Raw genomic sequence first — 20,008 nt, forward strand, 5'->3', positions numbered from 1 at the left:
GTTGTTTTACAGGGAATTTCGTTTTTTTGAGAAAAAAATACATTTTCTTCGTGCAGAATAATTAAGCAAGCAGTGTATTTTCGGAGTGGATGACGGTCATTAGTCAGTTGGCCTTCCTGCGAGAATTCTCTCAATATTTCCCCTTCCCAAGGCATCTTGGAAAATCACGGCCTGTATTTGTATTTCTCAATTCACTTAGATTGTAGCGTTGGTTCCTTCCTTCGTAGAAATTCGATTGTTGGATAGGTTTAATAAAATCTGCTAGTGGTAATTAGTTTTGTAGTCCATCAGTTACGCAACAAATTTTGGACTCTTTATTTCTTTATTGTATGACTATACAAAAAATAATTTTTTCCAACCAATTGAACATGGTTTTATTGTGATCACGAATCTTGGTATTGGAATTATTTATATCTCTTAACAATGAACTTTGTAGGTTGCTCTGTCTTTTAGGAATCTGTCAGCAACCGTTAATGCGTTTCTTATCTTACTGTGGGAGGCCTAGTGGCTTCATCATATGCCTATCAGTTGTCCCGCTCGAACTCTTGACTAGGGAATTAAATATTATTTTAGAATAATTTTTTAATAATAAAAAAAAACTTCAGTGATCACATACATAAGAAATTGAGATTAAAAATTAACATCTGGTAATTCCCAGTAAAAAGAAATGACGTTGAACGGTTGTACGTTTGGTTGACAAACATAATTTTAATTGTATATTCAATAATATAAAATCTTTATTTGGATTATATCTTGCAAGGGAACCAGTGGTATATATTGCCAATGAGAAGAAAACATGACCAAGCCTGTCCTTGCTCTGAAGATTTGGCAACCAACTTGTATATAAATACAGGCTGGTTTGTAAGTATGTCCCCAACGTCCTTGTCCAGGGACTTTCACAGGGAACGCTCAGCAAATACAGGGAATTCCTTGGATTTAAGCAGTTGCAGAGATTTTCAAATTTTTTTTCCTTCTGCTTTTAGGATTCTTCAACTAAATTCTTTTGAGTATTTGCGTCCTGTTCATATTTCGTATTATTGGTTCATGTTTATTCATAAGTAGTTTTGTTTACTTTTGAGCGTTTTGTAGTTGTGCTTTGTTTGTAGGGTCATATGTAAATGGAAGTAAGAGGGATGTCTCGAAGTAGGCGAAGACCCAGTGTTATCATAGGGAGAAAAATGTACTTTAGCTGGAATTGGAATTTGGGTTTTGTGTCTTCCCTCCGGTGTGTCTCTTGTGCTGTATATGTTATCTTCCCTGCATACTTGTCCTGGGCGTATAACGACCTGTAATTGGCTTGTATATTACCATTTGTGTGACAGATACGCTCTGGAGTTCGAAGCTTCAATATAATATTATTTTGTTTTGTTTTTTATTGCTTATGTTTTTGCTTGTCTTTTTTTTAGTTTTTTGCCAGTTTTTAAAAAGAAACATATTATTAGTGTAACAGATTCTTGCGCAGTGTTTTCTTTACTAAATAAAATTGTAAAGGCTTGTAGTAGAGTTCCTGTAGAGAACCATCCTTGTTTCGACTACTAGCCCTACGTAGGTGCATACCTGAATGAAACCAGATTCTTGTAAGAGAAACTTTGTGCTGTCCGTTCGCTGCTATTTATTCGCTGAAGCAGACACTAAATTTGTTTGGAGTGCTGGTTTTATTTAGCAAAGTGTCACGAATTCTCAGGAATTTGAAAAGGTATTATCTTTTAAAAATTCTTAAACAAGGAAACGAAGGGTGTGTTAATCTGAGAGAGAGAGAGAGAGAGAGAGAGAGAGAGAGAGAGAGAGAGAGAGAGAGAGAGAGAGAGAGAGAGAGAGAGAGAGAGATTGGATTTAAGGGCTAAAGAAGTATAATCTATTATTGTTATTAATATTTGTTTAAAACAAGCCCAAACGGCCATCATATTGGAAAAGCAGGCTACCACAGAATAGAAGAATTCCTATACGTGAAAACGGAAAACCATCAAACAAATAGATCAAGGTAAACCAGGAGAGAAATGCACATGTGCAGTGGAGCATAGCACCGGAAAGTAGTATTAGAATTTCTTAATTAAGATTGCAGTTAGGAAGACTTCCCTATAGGTTTACACTGAAAGAAGGAGAGTTAAGGTGGAGGCCAGAGTAACAAGGTTGCACCGCAAGTATAGATGCTGACGCAATGCAAATCGAGTAGCACGTAATTTTACCAAGACAGTTGACTGGACTTTTGAGTCATTATATGTAGGAACTTTTTATTGCTTGCTTTTTTAAGTCACTGACATACATTTCATGAAAATGGCAACTTCCTACTGCTTGTAAAAGAAAACGTGCTAAAGTGTGTTTGCATGTCCCTCGGCCCATAGATGCACGTACTTTTTATCCTATCACATTACCTCCATTTTAGTATCTTTTCCTTAAGTTTGCTGTCCATCATCTCCAACTGTTAATAATTAGTGCAATTGTGGGGTTGTCTCCCAGACCCACCTTTAGACCCTTGTACTACATCTTTATATTCTGGATCTATTTATCCGGATGTTCAACCACTCCATCTCCCTCTTTCTCACTAGAGTACATTTATATATATATATATATATATATATATATATATATATATATATATATATATATATATATGTGTGTGTGTGTGTGTGTTGTGTGTTATATACTGTATGTCGTGTTGTGATTTCGTAAAAGCCCATTGCAACCGATTCTTTTAATTTTTCCTTGTAATTATATTGATTCATGCGGTATAATAATTTACTTTGACTTTTTGATGCGTGTTCAAATGCCGGTTTTTCTAAACCGTGCAACTTCTTTTATCATTGTTATTCAACACCCCATTTCATTAAGATGTCTTACTGTTTTATTTACAGCTTTTGCATTTGTGCAATGACGGTATTTTTAATTCTTGAGTTTGGCTCTCCTGTCTCTTTGAGGTATTCTGTAATTAATCGGTTCTTTCTTAGTCTTGGTTATGGGATTATCGTTTTTGTGTATTGTATGAGCGTTATAGGCAGGGCCTGAAAACTGTATGGTTACTTTAAGTGGCGGCTTTATCTATTTGGTTCTTTGATGTTTTTTCGCCTTGTAAACTTGCTGTAGTAGATTTTTATTTCTGCCGCTCAGTTCACATGCGAATGTTTAATTGAAATGAAATTCTATATGATTATTTCTCTGACGTTTACCCCATTTATCACAGTCTTACATGTATGATCTCGTTCTGTGTTCAGTTGGTAGCATATGTGACCTTTTAATTTTTCTTTTATAATTTTGAGCGAATTAATATAACCATTAGAATCTCAGATACGCTAAGTTTGCCTGGCCTTATTTGTTCAGCTGCGAACAAGATATTAATGAGGAGTAAACGGGTCACGTTTATTTGTAGTGTGTTGTGTGGTGTGTACCACCAAACACTGTGGTAAAGTCCATATACGGCTGGTATGTTACGAGTTAATTTTATGAAGGAATTTCGTACCTCTCCGTCATTGATAGTTATGTGACCTGTGGGATTTGGTACAGCGTTAAGGACGCATATGCATATGAGTGAAGAAAGGTCGTTGAAATGGATATTCTTCAGGATATCATCTGACGATATATTACTAACATCAACATAAGGATAGTGTCAAATTTATTGGTAAGATAAATATGGAAAAGGACCGTCATCCACCAGAAGTGTTATAATTATTGTGTGTTGGTCAGAGAGTTGAAGAAAAGAATGGTCATTCGCCATAAGATATATGAATATTCCATATAAGAAAAGGCATAATTTATTGGTCAGAGAGCTTTAAAAAGATTTCATTAATTAGAAGATGTATAACATTTTATAGACAACTAGGAAATACCGGAGAGCAAGAAAAACGCCTTATTTATTTGTATGTCGGCTTAACAATTAACCTGGATTTTTCATGAAATGCGAATTGTTTCAAGGTAGGCTTGCGGCGACCGCCTTAACAAGGAGCCGCTTGACCATTGCGCTGGTGTCTTCCCTTAGTAAACCGCAGACCTGAAGACTATACTAGATAGCCATAAATTCCACAGAGAGATTGACTGGTAGGTAGTTGTGGACCGGAGGGAGTAACTGCGATTTTGGAAGATTATCAGGAAGGTGGACACGGATATTATTTACTGATTTACAAAAGGACGGGGAAGGAAGTGAAAGAAACGCAGATAAATAGGCTATCCGAGGGCAAAAAAACTATATAAAAAGTATATGAGTACAGACAAGAACATTGGTCTTCACACTTTACAAATAAGGCGTTTTCTTCGTGCAGATTGTGGGCGTCTCCCTCCTTGGCGGAGGGGGAAGAAAATGATGAGGTGATCATTGCTTTGAAACCTCGGGCGTGGGGGTGGGTGGGTGGGAGGGGGCTGGGGATGCTTATGTCGCGCTGCGTATTTACTGTTGGCGATATTTAAACAGGTGTTGCTCGGAGGTGGAGCCGGTTTTCGCCTTTCGACCGGGCGAAATTCTTCTCGATAAAGACATGCCTCTCCTCATTGGGTATTTACTTAGTAATTGAAGGGGCACTGTCGGAGATGCCTTGACACGGACTTTGATGGCAAGTTAGTCCCTTCATAATTGAAGGTGTGAGTTTTTCTAGTTTTGTTTTGTCTTAGTTGGATCAGTCTGACGTAAAGCATGTTTGTAAGATAGAAAAGTTCTCTCTCTCTCCCCCCCCTCAAAACTTTCGAGAGTAAAATATTTTAATTGCGTTTTCTATATTGTTCATTCAGTTATCAGCAGTAAGCCCAGCTTAAAAAGCTTCCTCATGCCGAAAGCGTCTTTGCAACATACAGATTAGCTCATGGACAACACATATGTCACTTTCTGCAAGCGCTCATTCTTTCTACATGCTTCTCACTGACAGTCCAACTTTGACTTTTCATCCACCCTCCTGATTTTCCGGTGACAGGAACAAAAGTATCAGAGCACAGTGAACTCTTCTTATCTTTTCAAACCTCCATACTTCATATTCGCATAACAGTCATTCTTTTTCGTTGTTCTTAATATCGCGTCTCTGCGCGCTCTCTCTCTCTCTCTCTCTCTCTCAAAAGAAAAATGTCGTTACCAATGACGTGGCTCGTTGGCAGTTATCGAAATTAATTATATACGGGCTTGAACCCTTGTACAGTATATTTAGTTAACCAGGGTTTTACTTTGTATTTTATTTCTGTGACTCACTCGCTGTGATGTAAAAACTTACAACCAATTTATGTAGCAAGTAACATTAGATCCTATGATTAATTTTCTTCTTTCGTTTGCGTTGCGCCTTATCGAGTCGATTCCAAGCACATTAGGTCTCACGATTCATTGCATATTCCGATCCCGTCGCTATTATGTAAATACAGATGGATTATTCATCTTGCTTTTGACATTTGATTATGATTCGAATCCTTGAAGTCATTATTTAATTTTCTTTATAAAGGAATGCCCTCTCGTTGGACGCGCTTTTTATTGGACGCTTAATGATTACGAAACCACATTTGTACAGTTAACCCACTCTTTGACCTCCGAACCATTGAGTCATGCCGTTGGTGGCGGGAACCTATTTTAGGAGTGAAGAGCCACCGTCCTACAGCTGGTCTAAAGGATTCCTCCATCTTTCATGTCAGGGGGCCAGCCTCCGCCCCCGATCCTTTTTGATGTCATTTGGCGGGTGTGAGTAGGTCTACCCTGGGTCTCTTACCCATCCGCCACCTTTTTAGGCATCGTTCCTCTTCGTGTGTTCGTCGTTTTTTTTTTTTTATGGGCCTGATTAGTCATCTCGTTAATGTACTACTGTTTTTTTGTAGGTTCTGACGTTGAGCCTTTTTTTTTTGTATTTATTAGTGATTATTGAGGTTGAGAGACATTAAAATCCTTTGCGTTTGTTAGTGTTTAGAATAATCTTTTTATTTTAGTTTTGAGAAACTTCGTTTTGAGAGTTCAGTTTAATGGGAAGATAATTTCATTTTTATTTCATTTTTGTCATAGGAAAACTTTAATGAAAGTTAATGCATTCACGGTTAGTATTGCTAAAGCGGGTGTAGTAAACGCGTGGGTTAAGTAACGTCTGAGGCAAGTTCACTTGTAGATGTGGCGGTTGCTATTTCATAGTAATTATATGATCAAAGATAATTATATTAAGTAGAGTCTGTTCTTCCAGTGAAATTTAACACATGAAAGACATCTTTTTGAAGCCTAATGTAAACTTAAAAAAAAAAAAGTATAAAAGTCCTTAATTCGGATGGAACCGACAGACCAGCCTCGTGAGCCAATACAGATAAATATAGACCTAACGGAAAACCGAATCTAGGGATTCACGAAACTGGATTGCTGATTCAAGTTTCCGAATTATGAATTAAAGAAAATTTTAACTCTTTTCAACCTGTGAGAATTCTGAAAATGATCACGGAAGAAAGAACGGTCACTGTGCCTAGCAATCCGTAAACTGATTGCTTCCATAGTTTCCAAGGGACGTCTCAAAAAAAAAAAAGATTTATTATAACTTTAAACACTGAACACCAAGCCTTAAATCGTCGAGCCATTATAGCACATGTAAAGCTTTTTAATTAGGTCTGAAACATGGCCGGTGTTGGCCGCCATTATCCGTTCCGTGGTCATACACGGTTTAGAAATTCATAACCCCCTAACCCGAACAACGCATTTGAAAGAAACTACATCGCGATGAACACTGATAAAGTCTTGCCAGAGGAAATGTTCTCCTAGGGAGGTTTAGCTATAGTTGTATAATGAATGTAAAGAAAACCGTACGATAATCCAATTAGTAGCTAATTAAAAGGAACATAAAATGTTGGAGTTCTAAGCCGAAGGAAATTCTCTCATTAGCTCTTACATGGAACTGGTGAGACGATGCTCTAATTTATTGCCCTTATTACTTGCTGGGTTTTTATAACTCATGATTTGACCAAGATTGATTGTATTTACTTATTTTTTGAAACTCGTGTTATTTATCTTTCGTAACGGTGCTGTGATTATTGCATGCGTATATGTTTTACTATTTCAGATATATATAGATATATTTTCTTTCATTTTCTATTCTTCAGCTGAAAGAATACACAAAGGGTGGTTCTATAGCAAATTTTCACAAAGGTAGCCTATAGTCAGCGCAAAGCTTCCTTATATCATGTCTCTAGCTTTGGTTTCTGTACAGGAAAAATTATGAGGCAAATAACTGCATATGAAGTCTTTAGTGTCAATATTTTATAATGAGTCTTTATTCAAACCCATGGAATTTGTATGGCTCTTGTTACAAACTGAACTTTTATATTTCCTGTCGAGTATTGCGCCATCTGAAAGTGTAATGCTCGTTTAATATGCGAAATGAGAGCATTAATTTTGATATTAAAAATAAGACTAATCCAAGAGATCTAAGAATTATTTTGATACATGCGATTATCATTTTGATATTTTTAATTCTTAATTGACAAATAAGTTTTATAATATTTGATATACGAATAATAAACCATTTTAAAAAAGGAAACAAATATCATTGTAATTTCATCATCATCATCCTCACCTCTGTGAAATTTCGCAACTCGCACCTTTCCTGGCTCCTGTCTTTTGTCTTATATAAATCAATCTTCTTCTGCAGCCTCTCTTCTCATAGTTCTCTTCAAAGTAGGTCTGGGTCCTCCAAATCCTTTGATGCCCACAAGAGCCCAGCTGATACTGCCACTTAATATTCACTCGGGCTGTGCGAAGGACATGTCCAAGCCATCTCCATCTCATCGTTATCTCATCTACATATGGAACTTCCGCAATTTCTCTGATGTGTATATTTTCATTGATAAACCTGCCTTCGTTACATTTTTATTACAGTAATAGCTTCTGTTGTTACTTTTACGTCTCTTCCTTGCACGTACGTAGATTTAAATGGTGTTTATGCAGGAAACGTTCGTTCGGTCACTATCCTATGATAGCTTTACAGTGTGTTGAGGGAGTTAGCCTTTATACAAGGATAGGTAATACAGGTGTCAAAAGAGTTGGTCACTTTCTGAAAAAACGCTGTATTATAATACGAGGAGTTGGTCACTATCCATTAATAAACATAAACCATGTTTAGTGTTTTGGTCACTGTTAGTGGATAACTATAAAATACTGTCGTTATCTGCGGATAACTGTAACTTATAATCAAAGAGCTAGTCATTGTGTATGGATAACTATAACCTATGATCTAGCAGTTGATCATTATCTAAAGATAACTATAACCTGTGATCAAGGAATTGGTCATTATATGTGGATAACTATAAACTATGTTCCCTTGCTTGTTTATAGTCTATGGATAACTGTTAACCTATGGTCAAAGAGTTGGTCATTGTCTGTGATAACCATAACCTCTGATCAAGGAGTTGGCTATTGTCTATGGATAACTATAACCTATGATCAAGGAGTTGGTCATTGTCTATGGGTAACTAAAACCTATGATAAGGAGTTGGTCATTGTCTATGGATAACTATAACCTATGATCAAGGAGTTGATCATTGCCTGTGGATAACTATAACCTATGATCAAAGGGTTGGTCATTGTCTATGGATTATCTATAACGGTCTATGATAAGGAGTTGGCCATTGTCTTTGGATAGCTATAACCTATGATCAAGGAGTTGGTCATTGTCTGTGGATAACTATAACCTATGATCAAGGAGTTGGTCATTGTCTGTGAATAACCATAACCTGTGGTCTAGTAGCTGGTCATTATCTACGGATAACTATCCTATGATCAGTGAGTTGTTCATTGTCTACAGATAACTCTTAACTTACGATCCAGTTGTTGGTCATTGTCTATGGATAGTTATAATCCATGATCTAGGAGTTTGTCATTATCCACAGATAGCTGTAAGAGATTTACAAGGGAAAAGATTTGCTAGATTATTTTCATATTGTGTAAGGGCCGACACTTTTTCTTTCAAGGGTGTTCTTGTAGTCGTTAATAATATATTATGTAGTTATTTACGTAATATATATGCAGTCCAGTGGAGTTTTGAAGTGAATCAGGAATTGAATTTATCGTGTCCCATCCTCGAGTAGCGATACCTTCCGTTTAAAGAGTTTTATTAGCTTGTTCATAAAACCCTAATAAGAATTTTATAAGCACTACGAATCTCTCTCTCTCTCTCTCTCTCTCTCTCTCTCTCTCTCTCTCTCTCTCTCTCTCTCTCTCTCTCTCTCTCTCACACACGGCTTTCGTGAATCCCGGTTCGTGGTCTGGTTTAATTACTGTTCGTGATAAGGTGTAATCACTCAACTAATTTAGGAAATGGTTTCAAGGCTGGCCACATGCGAGTGATGACAGAATACGGATGCTGCGGTGAGCCAGCTTTGTGTAGAATATTGGGCAGGTTTAGTGACATGAGAAATGTGAATACCATTAAGGGAAGTCGGTTTCTCTCTCTCTCTCTCTCCTCTCCTCCCATGACAAATCGACCAACTTATTGAGGTCGGAAGGAGGAGACATTGCGAAGAATGGGCAGTAAATGCTAAGTAATGAAGAGCGACAGAGATCGAGAGGATGGTCATGTACATAAGGACATTTATGAGGTCTGAATGATAGCCGAGGCATTGTATGAGGAACGGGGACGAATTATGAGGAGGAGAAATGGGAAAGGACGGTTGTTGGTCGGTTGGTAGGATTTTTTTACCTTTCGCAGCGCAGGTGTATAATACCAGGTATTCAGTCGGATGTGGCCATACGTCTTTTAATGGTAGATGACGGTTAAATGCAGGTTATTACGATTACCTGTGATAGAGCCGGATTTGTTGACAGGAAATGAAAGTAAATCACATTTACTTAAATGAGGTGTTTACCGATGTATCGAAATTTTTTGGATCTTGCTGTGGTAATAATATGGAAAAGTTCTTATTTCAGTTTACCCTAAAGGATCACACACATACACACTTGATACCTCTGATAGAAAATTTATATCCTCTGTTTATTTTAACGTATTCAAATTATAATAAAGTAGATCACAAACGTTATTATGCTCATGGTGTACCTTAAATTTATGATAAACATCTGGTTAAGATACATTTTATATATAAATGGAATGTGTATGTAAAGTTGTGGTGTTGCGTATACTTTCATGCTCGCTTATGAACAGATGCGTTTATACATATAGATGCTGGTAGAGTCGACATTCAACTCAGGCACCGAATACACAGAAGAGAATCGTTGTAAGTGTTCTTTAACAAAGCACTCTTTCCGGCAATAAGCAAACATCCCAGGGAGGACGGGGCATTACTTTTGATTCATTTGCATTTACGAGTGCGGCTGCACAAAATAATTAGGCAGATGATGGTCTCGTTATTCTTCAAGGCTGACCAGGTGTTCCTCCTTAAGAGTCTCGTACCAAGGTACCCCTCGAGAAACAGACGACGAAGTTTTTAAGCTTTCCTGGTGTCTTACTGTACGTCATCAACGAGTACCGTGAGACTCGTTGGAGGGGGTTTAAAAGTTAATTATGGAGAGGACTCGAAAACATCATTCTTGGAAGCTGCTCATATAGATACAATAATTTATGCTTTTACATTCAGGGGGGAGAACTGAATGGATTTCGGAATATTGAATTACTGTGATTTCGTTCAAGTTGATTGTCTAGAATGAAAGGAAGGCCGACAGCCTTGAAAACAGGTTGAATGAAAATTGAGAAATTCTTCTCAAAAAGGTTCACTGGTACAAAGAAGTGGTTACGGTGGTATGCAGGAACCCCCACCTCTCTCTCTCTCTCTCTCTCTCTCTCTCTCTCTCTCTCTCTCTCTCTCTCTCTCTCTCTCTCTCTCTCTAATACACACGCGCTCGGTCTTGCAGGAGTCACGATTAATTTAACTGGTATCTTTTCCATTAATTTGAATGATTACACTTTCTTTCCTTCGTAGTTTTTGGTTCCTATTTTCCTTTCGGATACTAGTATTCACTTTTATTGTTACTTCAGACAATTAATTTGGATTCAGTAAGTGGAAACATAGCCTCAACCATTGACAAAGTCGTCACAGTCTGGTTACGTTCGAATGCTCAGATAATGGAAACTGGTTCAAGCTCACAGATCTGTGCTTTATCAAGATGTTCAACTTCTCAGTAAGGCTCCTTACATGTGTTTTAGATAAGGTCACATTCATTTGTTTAGCCTTGTCGGTCAAAGCGACACTTCATTGAAATTTAAATTATTTTGCCTTCATTGTTATGAATCCTTCATTATGTCGTTAAGTTTTTCATGCATATTCTTGCATACACACACACACACACACATGCATATATATATATATATATATATATATATATATATATATATATATATATGTATATATATATATATATATATATATATATATATATTTTATATATATATATATATATATATAATATATATATATATATATATATATATATATATATATATATAGTACATACATACATATACACTAGGGTGGCTTCAAAGAAGGATACTTGATGAACAGTGAATGAACAGTATGTGGTAAAATGATACGCTTACACATTAACAATGTATCAAACACCCTCCCCCTTTACACACACACACACACACACACACACACACACACACACACACACACACACACACACACACACACCATTCACCTCTATCTTGCACGCACTCAATCCTCTGTCTAATGGTTCCATCATACTTTATATTTACTCACATACACTCTCATATAAAAAAGTTTCTTACAAATTTCTGCCAGTCATATTTACTTTCAATTACATTTTCCAGATTTGTTTAATCTCTGTCCTTACTCTTCATTACATTTATTCTCAACTTATGTAGATTTTCAAACTTTACCTATTTACTGCAGTTTCTAATTGTTATCCACGGTGACTACTTTATTATTTACTAATATTTGTCATTCCATATTCCATTAACGACTCATTTTGTTATCCTAGAACATTGCAACTCTTGGCCTTTGGCCTAAATCTGTATTCTAATTTTAATTCTAAAGGCCTTTTTTTCACGTCCAAGTATACCATTCACAACCTGGTCAGCCTCAAAACACTTTTACCATTGTATAGAAGTACAGTATATCGTTATTAACCTCGTCAATTTCGGGTGTCTCCACAACCAAATCCACAAGCATCCCCATACTTTGCCCTTCACTCTTGCATCATTCAGCTATATTTCTTTTATCCATCACCTTCAGTAATCTCGAAAATGCACACGCCATTAACCATTGATTGCTTTCAGTGGACTCTAGACAGCACATCATATTCACATTTTATTCTGTGATCAATTTGTATTCCACCGCTTTCATGTTTTTTTTTTTCCCTCTCCCTACCTTCTTATATCCACAAGGAATCCTTCTTGACTCCATGAGCTCGCCAGTAAATTTTACATTATCTTCATATACTCACTTATCCTTTTTCATCTGCTTTTTTTTATATGCTCTTGTCTCTCTCTTTGTTCAAACTCTTGTATTAATTGCTTTTACATCACAGTTTTGCCCATTACTCCATTATTGAGATTTTGACCTCATAACTTATTTCAGATAAATAATGTAAGATCAGCCACTCTTGTCACCTTTACCCCCATAAGCTACTCCTATGCTGAGTGTTTACTAAACATTATCTATTAAACTTTTCCCCGCAGTTTTCTCCTTCTGTAAATAGTAATGTATTTTTTCTTGAAACGATGTTTTCCCAACAATCAAGTGCCTCTCCAAACACATTTCTACAAAACTCTCCACTTTCATTTTTTCCAGGAACTCCATACCTACCGACAATGCCATCTCTTTCTCTGTCACCTTTCCTTGCTTTAGAGTTTAGATTAAGTAACACGCTCCCCCTTCATATTGTCTAAAGATAACCAGACACAGGTTTAGTTTCCCAAGAACACACCCACTTACTTGTATAGTTTATGTGTGTGTATGTATGTATGTATGTATATTGCGTGTGTGCGCGGGTTTGTGTTCGTGCACATATATTCGATTATGCATCATCCCCCATTAGAGTTGTGACTCCAAATAATGTTTACCTTTCGGTTTTCACCAAGTTTTCAGGGGTGAAGTTGCAAGCCTCATGCACCATTTCCCATTTCGTGACCCTCCACAGTTGACCTTACTCACTAATTAGGTCAACAGGGCACGATTGATTTTTCAGGGAAGTCGACTAAGGCGATCCCCCTCCGTGGTATTGAACTCATTTACTGCGCTGTTTTTAGTGCATTTTTATTGTAATTTCTTTTACTTCTCACTAAACAACTGAACTGTTGATGGTGCAAGGTGTAGCAAATCCACAATTGACATATTGATAACTATGTATAGGTCGATGTATCTACTTCATGCAAGCGATTTCCCTTCAGGTTCAGTTATTGATCGTAATTTTTGGGAAATAGCAGTCAACTGTTTCTTTCGTAATTTTTGTGAAATAGCAGTCAACTGTTTCTTTCGTAATTTTTGTGAAATAACAGTCAACTGTTTCTTATTTTCTTATTTGGAAAAACAAAAAGTAAATCGTAATTGTAATTACAGGAAGTAGTTATTTAGTGGTCAGGTTTTTAAAATTTTTTTTTAATAAGTAAATTTTGGGGGTTTGGTCATATTTCCAGTTTGCTAGAAACTTTGTTTTCATTAGCATCGATAACTATGATTGTTATTTTCCTTTTACGAAACTTGTACGGAGCCTATTACATTCGGCTGAGAATCACCTTCCTTCTACCCAGTCCGTTTATGTCGTCTGAGGGTGAAAGACCTGGGTACTGCACCTTGTGACTAATTGTATGTATCACATGCCTTGTGTTAAATCGTCTATGTATGCTTTTGCTATTTTGAAATTATCTCTTTCTTTCTCTCTCTTGACAGATATGTATTTTGCTTATAGTTATAACAAAATTCCTTTGAAATCGTCTTACTTAGAGCTTTCCACGTACTTGATAAGAAAAGAGAAACAGTTGGTGCAGTCATCATCGTCAATATGTTTGTTGCTGCCTTTTTTCCCCTTGTATTGCAGTTTTGGTCTCTCTCTCTCTCTCTCTCTCTTCTCTCTCTCTCTCTCTCTCTCTCTCTCTCTCTCTCTCTCTCATCTTCATCAATTTTAGATGTACCATAAAGAGAGGCAGAGAGTCACTTGGCATTCCGGCACGTCTCTCTACCTGGGCGTTCTTTCGACCATTAGTCTTACCTAACGCTTTTCCCGTCTGTCCGGGTACTATATTGGCCATTAAGTGCCTCGATTACTATCACCCGTGCGCCTATCTCCCGTCGGTGATGACAGCTCGTTATGTAGAAACAACCTTCAAAAATGCCAATAGTCGGGTGAAACGCCCAAGAGAACTGTCTTCGTTCGCCTGAGTTTAAACAAGCGTGCGGTTATATCTTATACCACTTCTACGAGGAGCGTACGCTGCGTATTCTCTAAGAAGAAAGGCTTGTGCGCAACTTAAGCACAGGACTGTACATGCTGCAGTAAGGGCCATTGTACTTTTCCCTTCCAGGAGGGCTGTATGTATTACATCAAGAATGATGAGATCTACGTTCGTTTAAAAAAAAATGTTTTCTTAATATTTAATCCAGGAAATGTCTTATCGAAAGCAGATTCATTATTTCAGATTAAGATTTTCGGGGAAGAGATGTTTATTCCTAAACTCTGCGGTTTAGCATGCAATATTGGTCTTTCATTTGACTGTGGGAAAAAAAAAAAAAAAAAAAAAAAACATACTTTTTCGTACTTCCAAAAGTTACGGCACTTGATAATATTTAATTTTTCATTGTTCGTCAGTAATAAATGCAGTGCTCTGACATAAAGCATGGTTGCAGTAGTCTCCAGACCTAGTGTGTGTGTTTATGGAACAGATAGCCTGCAGGTAGACCACGTTTTCATTAGTACGCAAGCTTGACAAGATGGGCAGCGGCCGACATGAAAGACTGGGTTTATCTATTAATTATTAGACTTTGGAAGAGGAAACATAATTACACCCTAGAACATAATGGTTACAAATAATACTTAATTTTTTAACAATTTTAACTTTTCCATTGCTAGAATTACATTTACGCTTTGAATTGGTTTCGATTTTACTAATCCTGATCATGAAATTCATTGCTCATTGTACGATATCGATATAAATCGTTGGGTTTGGTCTACTTCGTAATGCCTGCAATCTTAAGATGGGACACGACTCTCGATTTATTAATTTATTTTCGAAAGATTTATATTTTAGGAGACAAACTACGGTTTATGAAGTCTGCACAGTACAAGAGAATAACAGCAGCAACATTAAACACTGATAACATATATTTGGTAACCATAATCACCAGATTTTGGTTAATATAGTGCGTATTTTTTGTAAGGCTTGCCTGTCATTCTGAGTGTGAGACGTCCATCAGCGACCTCATTTTCAACCAGACCGGGATATATGATTTGTCTAGTGTCCTTCACACGCTACGTCGCCTCCGAGCTTCAGAAGTAGCCGATCTAATTGAGCGCAATGTCTCAAAATCATAGTATTCCGAGAATAATCACTTCCCCGCTTTTTTTCTTTTTCGGTCGGATCTCGTTTCCCTTGTTCAGTAGCGCTCGAGTCGCCGTAACTCACCAAATGATTAGGGCAAGTTGCTTGAGGCTCTAGTGAAAGGCCGTTCGGTATATTAACAAAAGAATAAAGAAAAGATAACTTTCCAGAAACTTGCGTTTCTCTCTCTCTCTTCAGCCGAACTTTGAGGAAGACGCTGTGTCAATATAGTAAATACGGCGTTCTGATTTATATAATGTGACACGTCTTTTTAAAAAGTCTTTTAATAATTCGATATTTTACTTGTTATTTACTGAAAAGAATAATACATAATAATCTCAAAGTTTATATTATGCTAATTTGATGCCTCGTTTACTTAACTTTCTTTGTTTAGATAATGTATGTATGTGTGTATACACACATATATATATATATATATATATATATATATATATATATATATATATATAATATATAATATATATATATGCTGTATATATATTACCGTAGAAAGGTTGTATCAGTGTCCTTTATAGGTCGCATGAAATTGCCGAAGAGGTTCTTGTCATTTTTTCCGATAATCTGCTTTGACGTAAGATGGGCGTGTTATGTTCATAGAACGTCTAAGAAACTTGATATAACGTTGAATAAAACTCCATAATGCGGGTGGATAGGTGGAGCAGTTGGGAGGAGCAAGGAAGGTGAGTTTTAAGGTGATCTTGGATAGGTAATTGGTTAAGATGTATTGGATCTTCTCGGAAATAATATTGGAAGGCAAATACTCACCCGCATAATCATATTTTATTGTGCTTAGACATTACATTTTGGTTTGTAAGTTGATCCTTATTTTTCAGGGTTTTTTGACGCAAGTAGTGTGTGATTTATTAATTCAGAATTTTGTCAGTGAATTAGTGTTCATTTTTTCATCTGCTGAGGAAAGATCTTCATTACAGTAGTTTGTCTAATGTAGAAGCGATACGTGAAGAGTTAAATTTTTATTGTATTCCGTGGTTTGCTAGTTGTGGACTCTAATAATAAATTTCGGTTCCAAATTGTTATGAATGATGAATATATCGGTATTGAATTTTGTCCTTATATATGTCGTTTTAATAGTTGTTTACTGTGGAATACCAGTAAAACTGTAATTAGAGTTAGACTACTGTACTTGAAAAGAATTATTGAAGAAAATATTGAAGATTTTATCCTATTAATTACGCATCAGTTAATTTCCTATCACTTGTGGGTTTTCTCGTAACCACAATTGTCTTTGATTTTATATACAGTCTGATTTCAAGTATCACCATCAGATTTTATGAACTGGAAAATGTATATTCCATGTTCTTGAAAGTACTGATGCTTCAGAGGAACTGATTGACTGTTTAAATGACATTATAGCGAAATTGCTTTCGAGGAAGAATTGGAAACATCCCCAGATTATATTCTCTTTTTTCCTGACGGAAAAAAATATGATGTTTCTGACATTTTAAGATAATCCGGATAATATTCTGTAGCAATGCATTTCTACCATAATGAGTTTCCATAAGTATCCTTCCCCTCTGGTAGAAGGGTTTGCAGTTTCAGTTACATTTATGTGTGTGCGTATTGTGTGTGTGTGTGTGTGTGTGTGTGTTTTATCCACATATGTATTGTAGACTTTTTCCGTCAGGAGTTACGCGTATAACAAAAGTTGCTGTAAAATTATATTATTGTGTTATTAGACTTAACTTTCCTTAATTTGTATGAGAGTTTTGAGTGTCGTTATATTTTCTCCTGTGAATTACGTATAGGCTACGTGTCTTTGTGTTAAGGAGTTCCCATATGAAAAGGATCAGGAGGAAGAGGACGAGAATCCACTTCACCGGGACACTCTTTCTCAGTCTTTTGTTGAACAGCTTCATCACATTCTTTTCTTTCTTTCCAGATTCTTCAATACTGTACATACCTTTCTTGAAGAAAACAAGGAAAATGGTAAGGACCCAAAATAAATTTGGTTGATGTGCATGAATATTGCAAAGATTTTTTGTGTTTATAATTTATGTTCTTTTTTTTAATTTTCTCTGAAATTTGAATCTCTGACAATGTTGGGTATTTATATCAATAGTAGAATTAGGTTTTTATTGTTTGACTTCTCTTATATCATGCTTATATTGTATTTTTGGAGGATTTACCTTTGTTTTTCTTTAAAGTATCCATGTGTGTTTTGGGCATGTTCTGTTAATAGTGTTAGTGTAATATTGCGGAAAATTACTCTCAGGAGTAAAAAAAAAAAAAAAAGAACATTGTTACATTTTTTACACGTAGGATGTCATTAAACTATTGACTAAACGGAAAAATTTTGGCCCAGGTTCGCTTCAGTTCAACAGAGGGATATTGACAAAACAATTAAAATGGTCCATTTAATGGTTTCTTTAGATGAGCACTGTGAATCGTATTTTCTTTTTTAATGCGGTTGGCGCTGTATGAAGTAGCGCGTTGGATAATTATTTACTTTTTTTGGAGGGATATTCGTTTCCAGTTTATACGCCATTGTCCTGTTGAAAATGAAAATGATATTAAATGTTAAAATTAAAAGTGAAATTACTTCCCACGGAGTGGCGTCGTCATTATTATTATTATTATTATTATTATTATTATTATTATTATTATTATTATTATTATTATTATTATTATTATGTCATGCGTCTACCGTTGGAGTCCGAGCTCGCCTTATAAGGGTTAGCAGAACCTTGGGTTGGACTGAGAGTCGAAAGAAAAGATTGTGTTCGAGATGTTACGGAGGCTTAATTGATTGGTGGACTCATGGCTGGCGACTTGACATTGGTGTAGTGGCAGTGCGTGCTTAATGCACATTCATAAGGGATGTATGTGCAAATGAAGGGGTTGCTCGCGATGTGCATACAAAGTGAACACGCACGCACACAAGAGAGTAGATGGTATCGGAAGTACTGTTGCCTAGTTCGAAATTTAAATATTTTCAGCAACGTACCGGTTACTTCTTGATTTAAATGGACATTGTAACATAACTCCCCTGAAGAGGAATTTAGTAAAACAGGAGAGAACTTCTAAATCACTCCGGTCAGAAGAGAAAGCCGATAAAGAAAATGGGCAAACATCACTGTATTGTGTAATCACATCTAATATTAGAGAGGCGATGGTTGCAAGGGTTATGGGAGTGGCCATATAAATGTTGACCTTATTTGGTTGTAAAAGTAACCATGTCTAGATTACCGTTTATAGTTATTATATTGTAGTAGTTGCTTGACGACCCTTTTTTTTCCTCTCTTTCAATTCCTAGATAAAGAAGGGCGTGTGCGCAATCAGGGTATCGGAACCATGATTACGAAATAGACCGTGCGAATTTGAGAATTTTGTCTGGCGCCAGTCTTAGTGGAAGCTGGACCACAGAGGAAATGCCTTATTTCGGTCAGAACATTCCTCCTGTCCGTCATTTTCGAGTATTTAGTCTTGTAAGGAGGATGGCGCCGCTTTTTAATTATAAGAGGTCAGCTTCTTGATAGTGATTTATGGGCGGAGGATTGAAATTTTGGGATGGGCGTGAAGGATTTGTTAGTGGTGATAGACCCTTCCATTAACCTACTGGGTAACGTTCTTGCACAGAGCCCGGTATGAAGATTGAAGGTGCTTCTGGTGTGCCTCTTTTTTTACTGATTTGCATGAAGGGACAGGTAGCGCTTCAGGGCGGGGATTATCCGAAAAGGATAAGAGGTACCGAAGATGGTAGTTGGGTTTAAATTAGCTCTTTTATAATTTTGTAATTATTATGGTTATTGTTTTAGTTTTTATAGTTTTTGGTGTTATAGCTCCACAAAGCTATAACACCAATCTGACTTGGAGTTGCTTACACAATTCGAACGGAGAAATGAATTTCAGTGCGACACCAATAATACTGCAGCTTCCCATTCACACACTTAATAGCGCTTTGCGGCGACTTCTTTTCCACTTGAGCCAGAAAATTAAAGTTTTTCCAATGGTTGAATTATTATACAAAATTAAACATGAGCCTAGAGTTACTAAAACTTCATCGACATTTCTAAATTTAGTACCATCAGTATTGCATTTATTATTGGTTTTGACAATTTTAGGAAAAAAGCATTTTATTGTGTATTTTACTAAACATTTCCATTAACCCTTAATTATTTCATTGTCGGCAACACTTCATCTCCGTTTATACCCAGATTTGTTTATACAATGTTTCAAATATTTACTGACCATAAGAGGATAGTTCATGTTGAAATGTTAAACTCATACGAAAACTAGTGAGAGTAACTAGTTTTTGAATGGAGATGGTTTATATACTTAGTATATATAAACCAATACTCAAAGCATTTTTAAAATGAGGATGCCAGGCCAACGGATGCTCAGGTGCCGTATTTGCTTTGGGAATCATGCATTGTTAGGCGGCCATCCATTCAATTACTGACCAGACACAACGTTGTTTGATTGTACTGATCGTACAACTAGCGGTCTGCATATATATATATATTTATATATACTATATATATATATAATGCGTGTGTATATATGAGAGTATGTATGCGTGTTTGTTTGTTATAGCC

At 36.4% G+C, this 20,008-nt stretch overlaps 1 protein-coding gene across 1 annotated transcript in view; it reads left to right on the plus strand.

Annotated features, from left to right (window-relative positions):
* Positions 1-20,008, plus strand: part of LOC136834057 (mRNA-capping enzyme) — a 289,989-nt gene that overhangs the window by 235,395 nt on the left and 34,586 nt on the right. Inside the window, 1 exon segment of the mRNA XM_067096314.1 lies at positions 17,353-17,399. Coding sequence (XP_066952415.1) covers positions 17,353-17,399 — 47 coding nt within the window.

Source organism: Macrobrachium rosenbergii, chromosome 53 (genome assembly GCF_040412425.1).
Source record: "Macrobrachium rosenbergii isolate ZJJX-2024 chromosome 53, ASM4041242v1, whole genome shotgun sequence".
NCBI classification, from domain to species: domain Eukaryota; kingdom Metazoa; phylum Arthropoda; class Malacostraca; order Decapoda; family Palaemonidae; genus Macrobrachium; species Macrobrachium rosenbergii.